Source organism: Lactuca sativa, chromosome 7, assembly GCF_002870075.4.
Source record: "Lactuca sativa cultivar Salinas chromosome 7, Lsat_Salinas_v11, whole genome shotgun sequence".
NCBI classification, from domain to species: domain Eukaryota; kingdom Viridiplantae; phylum Streptophyta; class Magnoliopsida; order Asterales; family Asteraceae; genus Lactuca; species Lactuca sativa.
This window is the reverse complement of record NC_056629.2, coordinates 157,413,512-157,431,066: the sequence shown is the minus strand read 5'-3', so window position 1 is coordinate 157,431,066 and position 17,555 is coordinate 157,413,512. Positions and strand designations below refer to the sequence as shown.

At 31.8% G+C, this 17,555-nt stretch overlaps 2 protein-coding genes across 3 annotated transcripts; one reads left to right on the top strand and one right to left on the bottom strand.

Moving 5' to 3' along the window:
- The first annotated feature begins 4,578 nt into the window (after positions 1-4,578).
- Positions 4,579-7,180, top strand: LOC111895595 (uncharacterized). Its single transcript, XM_023891677.3, has 2 exons — positions 4,579-4,734; positions 5,210-7,180. Exon 2 carries the CDS (start codon positions 5,219-5,221, stop codon positions 6,599-6,601), a length of 1,383 nt encoding a protein of 460 aa, XP_023747445.1. The 5' UTR covers positions 4,579-4,734; positions 5,210-5,218; the 3' UTR covers positions 6,602-7,180.
- A 344-nt stretch (positions 7,181-7,524) lies between these two features.
- Positions 7,525-11,277, bottom strand: LOC111895593 (probable receptor-like protein kinase At1g49730). 2 transcript variants are annotated; one of them, XM_023891675.2, is made up of 8 exons: positions 11,061-11,277; positions 9,719-10,267; positions 9,101-9,635; positions 8,962-9,014; positions 8,634-8,701; positions 8,445-8,534; positions 8,290-8,374; positions 7,525-8,164 (listed from the first exon to the last, which is right to left on the bottom strand). In XM_023891675.2, exons 1-8 carry the CDS (start codon positions 11,143-11,145, stop codon positions 7,617-7,619), a joined length of 2,013 nt encoding a protein of 670 aa, XP_023747443.1. In that variant the 5' UTR covers positions 11,146-11,277; the 3' UTR covers positions 7,525-7,616. The 2 variants fall into 2 exon arrangements, with proteins under 2 accessions (XP_023747443.1, XP_023747444.1); XM_023891676.3 differs by lacking the exon at positions 11,061-11,277 and adding an exon at positions 10,367-10,841.
- Positions 11,278-17,555: the final 6,278 nt, after the last annotated feature.

Here is a 17,555-nt window from a genome sequence, read left to right as displayed (position 1 = left end):
TCGTTGAATAGTTTCATAGCAGCTATAAGATCAAACCATTACGTGTTAACCAAATTACAACATATTGATAATTCTTTAGTTCTTACAAAATCTTCAAACAGTGATAAATCCATTTATATGTTACTTCCTTGCAAGTTTCAATTAATCACTCATAAGACAAACTCCAAATAACTATAACATCTTAAGTTGTTCCGAAACTTTGGCCGGTTTGGTGGGTGGTGCGCTGGTGGTTACCACCGTTGAAGGTGTGCGCTGGTTGTGGTGACCTTCGATGGTGGTGAGAAGTCACCACCATCGATCATGGAGCAAAGAAGAATTGTTAATATTGTACATGGAACAGAGATGATGGTGGGTCAAGGGTTAATTTGAGAATGGTGGCTGAGAGGAAGAGCAGTGGCAGTTTGGCATGGTGGCATTAATGAGTAAAGGGTGCAAGTCGCCTTCATTTTTCTTATAGAGAAAGAAAAATTGTTAGTTCGAGGCTTTTGGTTTCTGAAGGAGTCTCCCACTTCAAATGAACTGGGAATTGCTCACGTTAACTAAAAAAAAGGGATTTGCCAAGATACGTGGAGAATTAATAAGCCATGTCAATAGGATGATAATGTGAGATGAGCTGCGTCAAAGGTGGATAAGATGGTGTTGTTAAACATATCCGATTTTAAAGATAAAAACCACTTTAAAAAGTCAATAACATCTTTACATGGGTTAAATAACCCTAATTGATATGATTTGAGGTAATAATTACATATTAGCATAAATTGTTACATTTTTATTTTTATTTACCGATGGAAACAATATTTTATCAAAATATTAAATAACTTTTACATCTTTACCCCTTTCAATTAAAACATATTTTCAGTTTATATCATTTTCTATTTTGAAAAATTACTTTCAACCCTTATTACTTCACTTTAATATATATATATATATATATATATATATATATATATATATATATATATATATATATATATATATATATATATATATAATACTTCTTTGTTGTGTCGTATTCAAAGGGTTTTGCGAAAAACAATTTACAAGTCGATCACTGTACCAAATAAGAAACTAAATAAAAATAATTATAATTTTTATACAAGTCGGTCAGTGTACCAAATAATAAAAATAATTGTTATTATCACTTATATTATTTTTTGGTTAATATAATTTTTATACAAGACACTTTTAAATAAGAAACTAAATAAAAATAAAGTATAAAACAACCAATATATTCTTGCTTTTAATCTTAAACAATAATAATAATAATAATAATAATAATAATAATAATAATAATAATAATAATAATAATAATAATAATAAATTGTTAAAAGAAAATGAAAAAAAAGAAAGATTAAGTTAGTCTTTTTATCCCAAAGGACCAAAACTGCTATATATATAAACCACAAGGATGCAACCTATTAACTTTTTAACTTAGGGACCAAAACTTTAATCAGACCAAAGCTCAAGGGTCATTTCTATAATTTACTCTAAAATAAACGGAAAAATAGTTTTGAAAAATGTATTTGAATGAGTGGTTTTGACTTTTTATTGGGTGTCTTTAAAATCTCCATGGATAAGATTTCAAAATATAGTTAGTTTAACTTTTAATTATTATTTTAATAAGAGATAATTGTACTTTAAGCTTATATATTTGTACAACTTAAAAATATTATTATTTTGTTAATGGTTACTTGTACTATTAGTTTAATGACTTGAACATCTTAAAAAATATTATTATTATATTGAATCTATTTTTAGAAATAGTAATATTTACTTTATAATGTAGTGTATATATATATATATATATATATATATATATATATATATATATATATATATATATATAGAGAGAGAGAGAGAGAGAGCTAGGTTCAAATATTTTTGACAACTATTGTGTGACTGAATGCACCAATAGGAATTGAGGAAATAATAAATCATTAAATAAATAATTTAAGGGTATTATAGTAATCTATGCATATTTAATTATGGTAATTCTTTAATTTCCTAAACCCTATTCTTCTCCCATCTTTATCTTCAAACGATCGGTTTCAAAAATCTGTACCCTCACCTCAACAGGCAACTTCACTGCCGCTCCTCTGCCAGCCGACCATCACCTTCTTACTCCCTCTCCATCGTCGGCTTCGTATTCCATCACTGAAATAGGTTTATAGCTTCCGTCGTACACCAACATCCTAGTCCTGGTATGTTCTTGAACTCAATTTCTAATTTTTAAACCTAATTTCTTATTTTACAATCAAAATTCTTTTAAGAATGTTGATGTTACCAAGTTTTTTCCTACCAGAATCCACCATTGCAGGCAACAGATTGAAAGAAAAAGAAACATCAAAAGAGATATTACTACAGGTAATCGCCTCCTTTTCAATTTGTATTCTTCAACTTTTATCCCCATAATTTTCGCACATAGTAAGCTTTAAAGACTCTTGATATCTTAAAATGAAACTAAAATTGATCTTGTTGAATCAAGAGTAATCACAATGATTCAATCAATAAGTAAAGGCTCCTTCTTTTCTTTTTGTTCTTGTTTGATTTGGCAGAATTACATAGGTGTTCGTTTGATTAAGAATCTATGGATGTTTGTAGAAATACCTCAAAGAGAATTTGGCAGCTTTGTGGTAGAAATGGCCTGAAAGAAATTTTGATTTCTATGTTGCACGCTAGGTGTTTGTAGAAATGCCTCAAAGAGTATTTCTTTTATTTTCTTCATTAAACCTTTTGATATGTTTTTTTTTGTTGTTTTATTAACTCCTTATTTGTTAATTACCTGAGTAACATCAATCTTTGCTACTGGTATTTGATTTTTTTAATCAATTTAGGGTGAAGATTTGATTAAGGGTTTATAAGAGATTTTCACAAATTTGAGACATTTTAGAAATTGATCTAAACCCACACATATATGTATGTATTTCAATTTCAAGTTTTTCATCCATGTTGTTTCATTTTTTAAATCACAGTTGTATGAGATTCTTTTAATTTATTGGATTGCTGGAAAGAGAAAGGAATAAACAAATGTAGAGATACATTCTGAAAGATACATGGATTCATGTCATTGGTTTACATCAAGGTGAACTTATGATAATTCCACTTATGTTCATGTTGATTATAGGTATCCTATTAAATTACTTCTATTCCTGTTTAGAATATTTAAAACCATTCTGCAAGAATAGTTTATTCTGTAAGAATATTTTTGTTGTATTCTGAAAGAATTTCAATTAATTATTTGTATGTTTAAGGTGCAGTTGCTAGGATGAAGCAGAAATGATGAGGAAACTTATGAAAAAAGATATATGATACATCATTCTCAAAGAATGAAGAAAAACAACAATATTCTTTCAGAATTTCAAGATTCAACATCCAAAAACAGCAATATTCTTTCAGAATTCAAGAATTCAAGAAGAAAACATGGCACACGATACGGAATGTTGTTATTTTTTTTAAGAATGTTATTCATTTTTGTTTATATTTTTTTAGAATTTTTATAACTATATTAAAATGTATAAGACTTTTAGTCTGTAAGAATATGTATGAATTTGTATTTAAGTTCGGATGTATAAGAATATATTAGAATGTTTGTTATTTGAACATCTTATTCATGAATTTTGTTTTTCTTCAGTAATATTCTGTTAGAATAAAATGCTGAAATAGTATTATTCTAACAAAAAAAAATATTCTGATAGAATAAAATCGGTAAAATTTGAAATTGAATTAATTAAAAAATTCAGATTTTTTTAAATTAGGATAATTAATTATCCCTAAAATTCTGAAAATTTCCTTTTATAAATGTAGTTAATTGTTCAAAATACTCTTTTAATAAAAATTGTGTGATTATATGATACATGCTACCCTATTGTAATATCATAGACCCTCAGATCATGATTGTTGATTCTATTCATCCGATGGTCCAGATCTGTGCATTCTGGCACATAATAGTTACTGGAAACAATATAACCTAACCCTATATATATATATATATATATATATATATATATATATATATATATATATATATATATATATATATATATATATATATATATATATATATATATATAAACAAATGCATGTTTGATAAAAGTACCTTTAATTTGAAAGGATTAGCTTTTAATGATATATGAGTGTTCAACAAAAATAATATAAAATTTTCGCAATGTATAAAATTACATAAAATGATATGTTTAAAAAAAAAAATGTATAAATAATACTTTTAAAGGTAATCCTTTAAATTTGTTATAATATGCCGACATATTTTATTAAATGCTATTTGAAGCGACTTTTCAATAAAAAAAAAAATTTGTTTAACATACAACCTAAAAGTTTCTATTAAAAAAAAAAACTCAAAAGTTTTTTTCTTTAAAATTAAAATCTAAAACTTTTCAAAGTCTTTAACAGCTGCAATATAAAAATATTTTAAAAAAAAAAATACTAGCATATAATTTATTTGATTTTTTATTAAGATTTAAGCATAAAGACATAAAGTAAACTTTATCATTTGTAATTGATAGTTATCTACTCATCCGTATATATCCATTTTGATTTTGTTAAGACACAATGGGGCCGTGTAGGCGGTGAGCTCAATTTATTGTCCTGGTCGGTGCACGTTAAGCATTTTCATTTTCCCCTAAAATACCAGATTTTGGTGAAAAAAACAACCCTTCTCGCTATTACGTTTCAGAATCAAAATTTCACTCCCAAGAACACCTTTCTACTTTCGCCAAGGTAAATAAATCTCTCCCTCTACATGGGTTTTTGATTCTTATAAAGATTGTAAATCATTGAATCTTCAATCCGCTATTCAATTCGTTCATTTCCGCAGCTGCAGATCTATTGATTCTGTTAATTGTCTTCCTGGTTTCCTATTTCTTTCAATTATAATCTATTTAGGTCGTGGTTTACCGTTTTAGAATGATTTCCTTGTTTAATTTGATGCTCGAATCTTTATTCCAATTCATCTTGTCAATTCGATTGTCGTAGTGCTCAGGTTAAGATCCTTTAGCTTGGTTGAGTATCGGATTTCACCTGTGTTAATACGATTGATTCTTATTTCATCGACGTACGTTTGTTCCACTTGAATGCCAAACCAATTGTTCAAAAACCTCACTACATATCCATTTTAAATTCGATTCACCTGATTACAATTTACACGAATGTGAACTTCAAAGAAGCTAATAAGTTTCTTTTCTACAATCAACAGGTACTATTAATGGCTAACACAAACACATCAGCATTCATTCTATCATCAGGATCCATGGAACAATCACACTTCTCAATGCAAAACACAAATTTTTCTCCAAATTCAACCAACCAATCAGATGGTCCAATCGCCATACTCTGGGACATGGAAAACTGCCCTGTCCCTAGCGACATCCGCCCTGAAGATGTGGCCGGAAACATCCGCATGGCCTTACGTCTCCACCCTATAATCACCGGAGCTGTGACCATGTTTTCTGCATACGGCGACTTCAACGCCTTTCCTAGAAGACTACGAGAAGGCTGTCAAAGAACAGGTGTGAAGCTGATAGATGTCCCAAATGGAAGAAAAGATGCAGCTGATAAAGCTATTCTTGTAGACATGTTTCTCTTTGCTTTAGACAACCCTCCTCCTTCTTCCATCATGTTAATCTCAGGTGATGTTGACTTTTCTCCTGCTTTACACATTCTTGGTCAACGTGGGTACACTGTGATTCTTGTGATTCCATCTGGTGTTGGTGTTTCATCTGCTTTAAGTAATGCTGGTAGTTTTGTTTGGGATTGGCCTAGTGTAGTTCGTGGAGAAGGTTTTGTCCCCCTCCCCCCTACCTCACGTACCCTACCCCTACCCCCCACCCGTGATGTCTCCACCTTCTTAATGGGATGCCAAATAACTGAAAATTCAGATTTTCAAAATGAAGAAGAGGCGATTGTGTATAGAGGAATCTCACAAACCTATTATAATACAAACATGGTATCTGAATACAACAACACTACAACATCAAGATCTTATAGTCTACCACATGTTGGTTCTTATGAACAGATGTGGGTCCAGCCTGGCGATTTGGTAGGTTTGACCGGTCAACTAATGAAGCTTCTAGAATCTTTCGGTGGGTGTTTGCCTCTCGGGAGGCTTCCAGGTGAATATCAGAAAAGTTTTGGGAGGCCTCTTTATGTTTCTGAGTATGGAACTTTGAAACTTGTGAATCTTTTGAAGAAAATGGGGGATAAGATTTTGGTTGAAGGAAAAGGGCAGAGGAAGTTTGTGTATTTGAGGAAATGTTTACCGAAGAATGATAGGAAAGGGAAGGGTAGGGAAGAGGGTGTGGTGTCTTCTGATGAGTTTTCAGATGAGGAAAGGGTAGTTTTGGAAGAAGAAGATGAGAGTTTGGATAAGTTTAGGTTTGAGTTGCAGGAGATTTTGGTGAGTTATTCGTGTAGGATTTTTTTGGGGTGTTTTGAGGCGATTTATCAACAAAGGTATAAGAGAGAATTGGATTATAGGAGATTTGGAGTTAGTGAACTTGAGGAGTTGTTTGAGAAGTTGGATGATGTTGTTGTGTTGCTTGAGGAACCCGTGAGTAAAAAGAAGTTCTTGGTGGCTGCTGGTTGCTAAGGGTATTTTTGGAAATTTAATGATGGGTGTGGTTGTGGTTTTTACAACTTTTGTGAGAAACCCGTGATTGAGAAAGTGTTTCTTTCAATGGATTTGAACAAGAATTGGCAAGTGAGGTTGATGATTCAAGAACCCTAGTGGATTTTTCTGTGAAGAAAAGATTAAGATGGATCAAAAGAGACATGCCACGTGTTCTTTTAATTCATGTGATTATGGATTACAAGTCAAAGATCAAAATGCGTTCATGGGTTTGATTTGATGTTTCCAAAAGTTTGTTGCTATTTCAGAGAGGTTGATGATTCAAGAACCCTAGGGCCTAAGGACTAGTTTTTGAGAGGGGGTTGTGGGAAAAGAGCTTTGGTTTATGTGAATGTGATTGGTTATGTTCTCTAGAGCAAGGGTTGATTTTGTGAAAGATTTTTTTTGCATGTTTTTTTGTTTCAAGTTATGCTTTGATCATAACATTTTGTATCATTATAGTTGTATTTGTGTATCTTCTTAAACATACTTGTAGTTTCATAATGGTTCTCAACTATACGAACATCTTCAAAGAAGAAAAAGATCTCTAGTTAGTGTTTTTTTTTGGAGTTGTTGATAGTTGCTTGAAAAATACCATTATTCTGTTTTAATCGAGAAAAAAAAAGAATTGTATGTAGAATGTCGAATATAAATCCAGATGTTGTGTATCTCAAAGTTGATCTTAACTTCCATGCAAAACTGTTTACCTTTATGAATTAACATTTTGAAGATAAATCCATTTATATATACAAAACCAAAACTAAAAACAAAATCTAAATGAATGAAAAACAATATGGTTGAAGGATATTTTAATACACAAAACTCAAAACAAAATCTCTCTAAACTACTCCCAAACACCCAACTTCTTCTGTTCTTGTTTTGAATAGCAATAGAAAAGCCAGTAGTAAGTAACAAACGAACAATGATGATGATGATGATGATGATGATGATAGTGTGTATGTACATGTAGAAACTTAAATCGAATGTATATATGAAGTTAAACAGAAGACATATTGGAAGGAGATTGAGGAGGAGATGAATATGATCCGGTAGTCTCAAGCAAAAAACTCCTACTACAATAAGACCTTGAAGTGCTAGAAGAACTGGCCAAACCCCTCCCATCCCAACTAATCCCATTCCCATTTCCATTCCCATCTTTCTCTCTCCTATTCCCTTTCCCTCTCCCTCTCTCATCCTCAACCGCTTCAACAAACCCATTATGCATGGGGTCCGCACACTCGTATAAAAGCCTCAACACTTGCTTAATCGAAGGCCTACCTCTCCCTTCTTTTTGCGTGCACCATTTTATGATTGTTACAATAGTTTGGAGTTGGTCTGTGTCGAAGGAATCGCCGATTCCGGGGTCTACCAGTTCCATGAATCGTGATTCCGATTTCATATGGGGTTGGCATAGTTCGACTAGGTTTCGGTTTTCGTGTATGGCTTGTTTTGAGGTTAGTAATTCCAGAAGCACAACACCGTAGCTGTAGATGTCGCTTTTTTCAGTCAGTTCTTGTGTTATGGCGTATTCCGGGTCCATGTAACCTGAAACGGAATCGGAATCACAAAATGTTATGTGTTTGGAATGGAATCTCGAATTCCAATTCCAATTCGGTTAGAATCATAAAGTATGAGATTTTGATTATTAAGAATATAAATATTTTTCTAACCAGGAGTTCCTCTGATCTCTGTGTTGACTGGTTCAAAACAAATGGATCCATCTTTAGAAGCATATGCAAGCCCAAAATCTGCCACCTGGATCATAAATATCAAAATATGAAACTTTAAATTATTTTTAAAAATTCAATTAAAAAGCATATTTTACCTTTCCTACAAAATTCTCATCAAGTAATATATTGCTAGACTTTATGTCTCTATGGCACAAAGGAGGATCACAGTAGAAATGGAGGTATTCCTGAATACAAAATTATAAATCAGAATACCAAAAAAAAAAAACAAAAAACATTTCCAAATAAATGTTAAACTTCTTTTATGTTATTATTATTATTATTACCAAAGCATTTGCCACATCGATTGCAATTTGAATTCTTGTCTGCCAGCTCAGCGGAGGGACACCTGGAGCTACACACAAGCATAACAAATTCAGAAAAAAAAATTTAAGAAATCTTGACAAATTACATAAAAGAAAAAAAATGGCAGTTTTTGCAATTTAATTTATTTTTTCCAAATCAACCATTTTGACTTGTAATATTAGGTCAAAATTGTTGAATTGTAAAAATGTTTGTAGCTTTTATGGTTTTATTGGAATAAGGAAAATTCAAATGGTTAAATAATGGTATTTCTGTAATTAGCACAAGAAATATATTTAAAGATGTGCATACTATGAAGATGATCCTTTAAGCTCCCATTTGCCATATATTCATACATAAGAAACCTACAAAAACAAGAAAGCAATATTTACAAAACTATTCATTTACAACATCTATAAAACAAACTAGTTTTATTTTACAAACAACTGACCTTTCATGTTTTTCAATGCAAAATCCTTTTAAGGAAACAAGATGTCGATGATGAAGTCTTGCAAGAAGCTCAATTTCTTTACAAAATTCTTCAACAGCTTGTTTTGAAACTTTATCCATACGTTTCACTGCTAATAATAATCCATCATTAAATTGAGCTTTGTATACACTACCAAATCCTCCTTGTCCAATAAGGGTACCGAAATTATTAGTTGCCCTTTTAGTTTCCTTATAGCTAAACTTTTTGAACATGGACGAAGGGCATTCTTGGAACTTTCTCATTGGTTGAGAAAATGTTCTCATTGAAGATTTATCGGATTCAAGTTCTTTAGTTTTCCCACGAATAAGGAAAATCATTAGTACAAGCATCAAAGTGGCAAGTGCTATAACACCAATACCAATACCAGGAACCAGTGAGAGATGATAGGAATGGCGTTTTGGTAAATTCGGTGTGGTCAAAGATAGTTGACTAGGGCTAGCAGCAAATGGGGTTGGAGATGATTCAGGTGGAAATGTAGGGGGAGAGGATTCCAAAACTACAAAAAGATAGGGAAAAAAAAGAATCATATAAATATCCATAATCCACTCACAATGTAGAATTTTATAAATCTTTACTTACATGGAATGTTATTGAGGCCTTGAACTCCAAAAAAGCAACCAGCTATCTCAAAAGCTGACATGTCATCAACTTGGGTAGCAAGAGAGACAAATGTTGCATCTCTACAAGTGCTTAATGTTGTATTGTCTCCTGTTCCCACTAGGTTTCTTATAAACAAGATGCCAGAATTCAAACACTTTTTACAACCATTTTCTCCAAATGGGACTTTGCAATTTAGAGTGACATTTGAGAATTTTGGAGATTCGAGCATCTGGTTAACAGTTGTTCTTCCAAGGCATTCATAATTGACAGGAATTTTGGTTCCAAATCCACAGAAAAGTGTCGCGTTTCTTGTCATCCCGTGTAGTTCTAAAGTTTCAGATATGGTTTGGAGGCAAATTTTGGATAATTCTGGAGTGACTCCTAAATTGTTGGTTGTATTTGCATAATGAACAACAGATACTGCAACAAGGGCATTGATGTAACGACAACAACTTGCTCTAGATTCTGTGTTGGAACAAAGGATGGCAGCTTGAGTAAGATTTGAGCCTGTTATGTCCAAGGGGCAACCTGCGTTAATGGAGGAAAATAGTTATGCTACACAGTTTTAACTTTAAATGCTCATATATGAAAGTCTTTCATAATTCATAGTACTTAAAAGGAATATACTATAATGTAACCCCTAGTTTAGGTACTGATAGGAGTAGAGAGGATCAGAGGACAGCATTGTGATTCAATTACTCCAAACTACTATTCACCAACCACAGATATATTTACATAAATGCAAGGGGAAAAAAGCACCGACAAGTTGAAAAAAATGGATTGATCAAATTAGGAGTCGAATATTTTATCAGGAAATAGCTCTAAGAAGCATATTACAACTTGTTTCCGAAGCTTTTAGTAATTTGTGGAATACAACTGGCTGATTCTTTCCGGTAACTTTTTCCAACACCAAAACCTGGTCCACACATTTCCAGATTCGATCATGGCGGACTTATCTGCGAACTCAAAACCCTAAAGTAATCACTACCTGAGTATAGATCGTTTTTGGTTTTTTCAACCGGTTGGGAATTACTCACTTGCGCATTGATTCCAGATAACAAATCTACACATTTTAACGAATAATCACAAATATTCAACTATTCATAGCTAGAATGTGTTAAAGTGATCAGCAGTTCAGAAAATTGCAGCTCAAATGCTCGGAGGATAAACCGGAACACAAACGTTAATAGTTTCCGAACCGATAAAGAATCAAATCAAAAAACATAGATAAAATCTCAATTTCAAACCAGAAATCCAATAATATTCTCAGAAACAAGAGTGAAACTAGTAAACAAGTGTAGAAGTTCGTGAAAGGGCTCACCTGGAGCTGCCATTGCAGAAGAAAACTGCATTTCTACAAGCAATATGAGAGACAATACGAGTAGCATCCATCTGTATTTCACCATTGTTGTTGAAAATGAGATGCAGGAAGAAGGGAATCGCTGCTGCGTATGTTAGTGAAATCCGCTTACGTGACAGATGCGTGTGTGAGCAGCGAAGGATGCTTTGACTGATTTCGCCCCGACTTTTTATGCTCAAGGAAGACGACAGTGGAATATATTTGTTTACTACACTCTTCGAGAAATTTTTTTTCTGTATTTACTATTTTACCCCGTTTATCTTGATTTTAATTAATTTTTATATGCTTTTTTAGGGCAAACTAGAAAAAGTACACTAATGATATAATATTATAATATGCTTTAATCACATCAACGTAAGTTTGTGATTTTGTACCAAGGTTATGTTATAAATAACAACTAATAATATTATAAATATAATCTTAATATTATACCAATAGGGTAGATATCAAATGGCAAAAATGATATTGAATCTTAGGTGGCCTAAATATGTTATTATATAATTTGTTTAATCAGATACAATGTCCATTATAATGTCCAATATGATTGAATTACATTATTGAAATTCATTTTAATTATGTAATGAGAACAAATAAAAAAAAGTTTAATAGTCTATTTAACAACAATTACAAAAAAAAATTATATAAAACAAACTGAATAATATTGTTTGTCATGCATTAATGCATTAACCATGTAACACAAAAGGCAAGTCTCTTTACACATCATTATCAAAAAAAATCTTTACAAAATTTCCTTATTTAAGCAGAAAATACAAATCTAGCTAATCTATTTAAACTTTGTCTAAAATTTTGGCAAAAATTAAAAATATTCCCCCAAATAACGACTAATATTGCAAGTCCAACCTCTGAAATAGTTGTTGGATATGCGGAATGCATAAAACGTTATCATTTTGACATTAAAATCGTAGGTTTAACCTGTAAAATTATATAGTTTTTTTGTAGGGTTTGGCATGTAAAATTGTAGGTTTTCGCAGGTTGACTTGGGAATTAGTAGTTGACTTACAAAATTTTAGAAAAAAATATAAAAAATCTACATGAGCAGTAATTTCGTAAATTTGACCTCTATGAAATTACTAATTTTGTAGCTTAAACCTACGAAAACAGCTGCAAAAATCATATCCCTTGTCAAGAAGAAAAAACATATTTTTATAGTATGAATCTTCAAAACTATTTTTAAAACAGAAAAGAAAATTATATATTTTAAACGAACTCTTTGATTGTGAGAAATTTTAACAAAAATATGGTGTAAACTTAAAATAAATAAATAAATAAATAAATAAATAAATACATAAAATTATAATGAGGACCACTAATCGTCTATTAAGAAAATTTTGCAGCTCATTAGCTTATTTATCTACATATTTGGTAATTTCATAGATCATTTAATAATTTTGCAGTGTTTAATGCGAAATTTATGATTTTTAGTAGAAAATCATTATTTTTTGTGTAAGTTGTAGAAAAAGCTTTACAGGAATGAAGTAAATTTATCTTTATTTATTTATTTATTTTAATAGATACAAATAATTAATTCAAAACCTCATCCCTATTTTCCACGGCAACTGTCTCTTCTCTTTTTGTTTTTTTATGTAGAATTCATATATTGAATATTATCATAAACTTTGTATTACTAAAATGAGATCTAAAATTTTCAAATAAGATATTAGAAGATCATAAGTATTTAAAAGCACAATATGTAACTTTCGATCTATTATTACATCTATTATTACGTCTTTACAATTCTTTTATTTTATTTACTGGTTTGCTTAAAATTATTATTTTTACTGAACATTCCTCTCCGAATCTCAAAAGAAGATTTTGTTACGTGTTTATGGTGATAAGAACAAATAATATCCCAAATCAAGATGTCGAGAGTCGAGATGCTAGACAATTTATGGTTTATTTCTGTTTCATTTCTATCATTGCAAATAATGAAAAACATTTGCAATAAAAGTTCTACATGTAAATGTTCATGAATGATGTTTTGGTGGGCCTTCGTTTGTTATGCAAATCAGCAAATGTGGGATAAATAAAATTTGGGAATGAAATGAATATATTTGTGATTATTATACCTTGTTTTAGTATATGATATTTAGTCGAATGCAAGATACAATTTTCACATATTATTCATCGAAATAAAATACAATTAGAGATACAATTAGAGGGTGTTTGAGAATATTTTTTAAATGACTTTTGTCTTTTAACTTTTCTAAAAAATTATAAAGATGTTTGGAATGTACAAAAGTTCTTTTCAAAATAATTTTTTGTAAAAAAGAAAAGAGTCGGTTTCAAAATTCAAGAAAATGTGACTTTTTGTAACTTTTGGATTTTTAAAGCTAAATCACATTCAAAATTAAAAAAATACTATCCAAACACTTTTTAAAACCCACTTTTGGATTTTGTTTCCTTAAAATAACTTTAAAAAAAAAAAAACTTTTAGAATTAAAAATAATCTCAGACACCCTTAAATTGATCTTCTTTTACATATATAACTTAGTCTTACATTTTCATAAGTGCAACTTGAATATTAGAGGGATACATCATTATATTCATATCGGTAAAAAACAAAACTATATGTTCAAACGAGTATGGAGATTTCGTTGAAAATAAATATATATAGATTTTATAAATATTAAAAATCCACAAATATAAAGTCTGATCATATAAAAAAATAATATAAATATGAAATAGGTTACTCGTATATAAAAAAAATTAGGGAAGAATCCCCGCTTTGCGGGGATGAAAATGCCGAAGAAATTGACGAAACAGGAAGATTTTATTGAGTTATATTCGAGTGATTAAAAAAGAAACAACATCAAGTATGTTCGATTTTGTTAATAATAAATAAAAGTTGCATAACTATTGAAATTTATGGATTTTAATAAAGAATCGATTGATCTAAACTTAAAATTGAGAATTGAACATTCTTCCAATACCAAATACCAAAAACAAACAACCAGGTTCTAAACAAACAACCCAACTCAGTACAAGCTCAAACAACCTGTTGGCTTTAATGTCCAGTGTAACGCCCGTAAATCCAGGCTAGTCAATTTAGAGATAATAGGGGTCGAAAATGTAACGCCCGTGGATCCGGGCTAGTCAATTTAGAGACAATAAATGTCGAAAATGACTTTTCGGCAAAAGATTATTTATAATAAATAGTCTTAACCAAGTTGTAGAATATGTCTCAAGGTTTCCGTACATATAAAGAACGCCGAAATCAGAGTTATAACGAAGAAGTTATGGCCCGTCGAAGTTTTACGGCAAAACCGGCACGACACCGGGAAGCGTAAATAGTAAATTTATGATGGAGAAACTTTTAGCCTTAGCAATCTAAACGAAATTTGTAGTATATGTTAAACTGAGAACATACAAAAAAAAGAACGCCCAAATCTGACTTCGTATGAGGAAGTTATGAATTTTCTAAGATTTGGCTTATCAGTGCACGGCCCAAAACTCGAATTTTAGTTCGAGCGGTTTTTGGCTTACGCGACCTAAATGAGAGTCGAAGATCTCATTAATAGGAACGCAACGGTAAAAAGATAGACGAAAACGGAGTCCGTATGAAGAAGTTACGAATTATTTGCGGTCATTTAACAGTCTAAACGCCTCCTACTGTTAAATTTGAGATCTGTCGATAATTAGCCGACGAAGTCTAAATGAAAGTTGTAGATCTTGATTTTACCTACGCGTTGAAAAAAAGAACGTCGAAAACGGAGCTCGTATGCGAGAGTTATGATTTTTCTAAGTTTGAAGGCTAATACGCGATAGGGTGTGACGTGGCACCACCAGAAGGCTGCCACATGCCCCAACTCGGCGAGTAGGTCCTCCTGCTCGGCGATTCCATTAGTCAGCATGTCACACCCCAAAACCAAGAACGACGGAAACGTTCTGGGGGCGGAGGACGTCATGTAATTTTTCACAACAATGCAAAGTAGTAAACAAGCAACAACATCATCCATTGCATTAATAGTATAATTTTAATTACATGTGAGTTCTTTCATAGTATAATTCTACAAAATGAATATTCAAAATAAAAGACGAGTCTTGACCGCTCCGTCTTCACAAAACCTGGTGGTCATACATGTCTATTTGTGACTTGGGAATACAAGTTATTTTGAAAGCGAGTATCAACAATAATGCTGGTGAATTCATAAGTATTTATGTGACTTTGATTTGTAAAAATGTAAAGAAAGACCTACAAATGTTTGAAGGAAAGTTTGTACCAATGAACATGTTTGTAAGTAATTGTAAACGTTTGAAAACCCTAGAAAATCTCATATTTTCTACTAGTATAAAAAGTAGCCTTCTACCAGGACCCGACTATTTTGAATGTTTGCTTTTAGAAATCCAATATTTACCCATAAGTGGGTCGTAGTTTAAAAGTCCTAAAAATGAACTACCATGGTGTTTTTCATGCCTAAATTAGTAGATTTGTGTACGTATAAAATCGCTAAGGTATTTGATAACCCCGTAAATCAACGTGTTTTTAATATTCCATGTGAGTTTTATAACCATGCTAATGACCCAGACTGCCTGTAACAATGTTCTTCAGGCGTTGGAATGTTATGACGTCTGTCACCCCAGGCCTGCCGGCCTAGCTGTAGCTAACAGCTTAGGTGTGGGATTGTCAATCCCGTATAGATCTATACACAAGTATTACGCTCCCCCTACAAGGGATTATGGTATATAATACAAGACTTAATAATGCATACTCGAAAGTACGTGAAATGTCTCACAAAACCTAGTATAAAATAGATTTACGTATGAAAATGTCCATTTGTTCTTGTATATGAAAATATCTCTTTGATATGGTACTTGTAGTATGTAAAATTTCATGAATATCTAGTACACAATCTTATGTAATCGTATCTCTTGTAATTGTATGTCTTGAAATTGTATGCCTTGTAATTGTATGTAATTGTATCTCTTCATATAGTATGTAATGTATTTGTATAGACTCATGAATAAACTGACTCTTGTGTGATTCCTTGTTCTTGGAATGGTAAGTAGTATCTCCTAACTATACCTATTATAGTTTCTAGTATTGTACGTGTATAACTGAAATATGCCTTTGCTACTCAAAGGTATTGAACCAACTGATGGAAACTTTTATGTCTTTATATGTACATATGATATATATATATATATATATATATATATATATATATATATATATATAACTAATATTTAGACGACATTCGGACGAACAACCGATGCCCTAAGGCCACATCCCAACGAGGAAAAGGAAATAAAGCGAGCTAGCCGTCCTAAGTCCTTTAAACATTACTTATATAACTATGCATATATAGGCATGCATTTGACAATATAAAAATATAAAAGAAGTTTTGTAAAACCTTTGAAAAGTTTAATAAATAAGAAATAATGACCAGATGTCAGTTTATAAAACGATTTGAAAGCAGTTTGTTTGATAAGAACAGTTTTAAGTATAAGAAGACCTTTGTTTGAAACACGATTCTAACAACGTTTGAAAGGAAGCATAAAGTATGTAAGACAGTTTGCTAAAGAGTTTTTAACATGTAAAAAAATGTTTTTCGTAAACTATACCCATTATAGTTTTTCGAAAAGTTTGTTTCGTTTGTATAGTAAACCTTACTGAAATGCTCACTTGTTATGTAAATTTTAACTTTTGTAGTGACATAAATGAACACATATAGTCAAAGTATAAATAAAGTGTTTGATTTGTATATATATAACAACATATTTAATTTCAAAAGACAAGATGTTTTCGTGATATATTTTGCGTACAAAAGTTTCCATATAGTAGTTACGAATCACATACGATTACTTGATAAAACGAGTATATAGTGAAGCTTTAGGTTACACATGATAATAACCGTGTGTTTACTTGTATCCCCCCCCCCCCTAAAAGTGTATAAAAGCATTGATAACACATTTTAAAGTGTAGTTTATAGGGGTATGAACTCACCGAAGAAAGTGTTTTTCTCGGGCGGTGCTTCGATCGGAAAGTGGCGAGATTCTCGGGAATCTCGGGGCTTCGGACCTTGCGTCGTGTACTAGGGGTGACCGGGACTTTTGGGTGGTTTAGAGGGGCTTTAGAGGGGTTCGAAGGTGAAAGAAATAGGTAAGGAAGCAAATAAATCCAGGCAGCCTCGTATGATATTTATAGGGTGCTGAAAGAGGGATTACGATGGGCGTAATTCCGGAGTACGTTGGGCGTACGCGACGTCAGCGCTTACCGCATCCTCGGGCGGAGCATTGGATGGGACCCAGAGCGACGTGGACGAACCGAGGCCTAGCACCCGAGTACGCTGGGCGTAAATCGTCTTGGTGTGTGTGCCTCGAACTTGTAAAATCCATAACTTTCGCATACGGTCTCCGTTTTTGACGTTCTTTATATCCACGTGAAGGTGAGGAAATACTCTACAACTTTCATTTAGACTTCGTCGGCTAATTTTG

What these genes read in the sequence shown, in the direction of transcription:
- LOC111895595 (XM_023891677.3), top strand. Translation starts at nt 5,219, where the DNA reads ATGGCTAACACAAACACATCAGCATTCATTCTATCATCAGGATCCATG.
- LOC111895593 (XM_023891675.2), bottom strand. Translation starts at nt 11,145, where the DNA reads ATGGTGAAATACAGATGGATGCTACTCGTATTGTCTCTCATATTGCTT. An exon ending in AGGCCTCAATAACATTCCAT is followed by an intron (nt 9,636 to 9,718) that starts GTAAGTAAAGAT and finishes ATCTTTTTGTAG; the next exon opens with TTTTGGAATCCTCTCCCCCT. An exon ending in ATGAGAATTTTGTAGGAAAG is followed by an intron (nt 8,375 to 8,444) that starts GTAAAATATGCT and finishes TTTATGATCCAG; the next exon opens with GTGGCAGATTTTGGGCTTGC.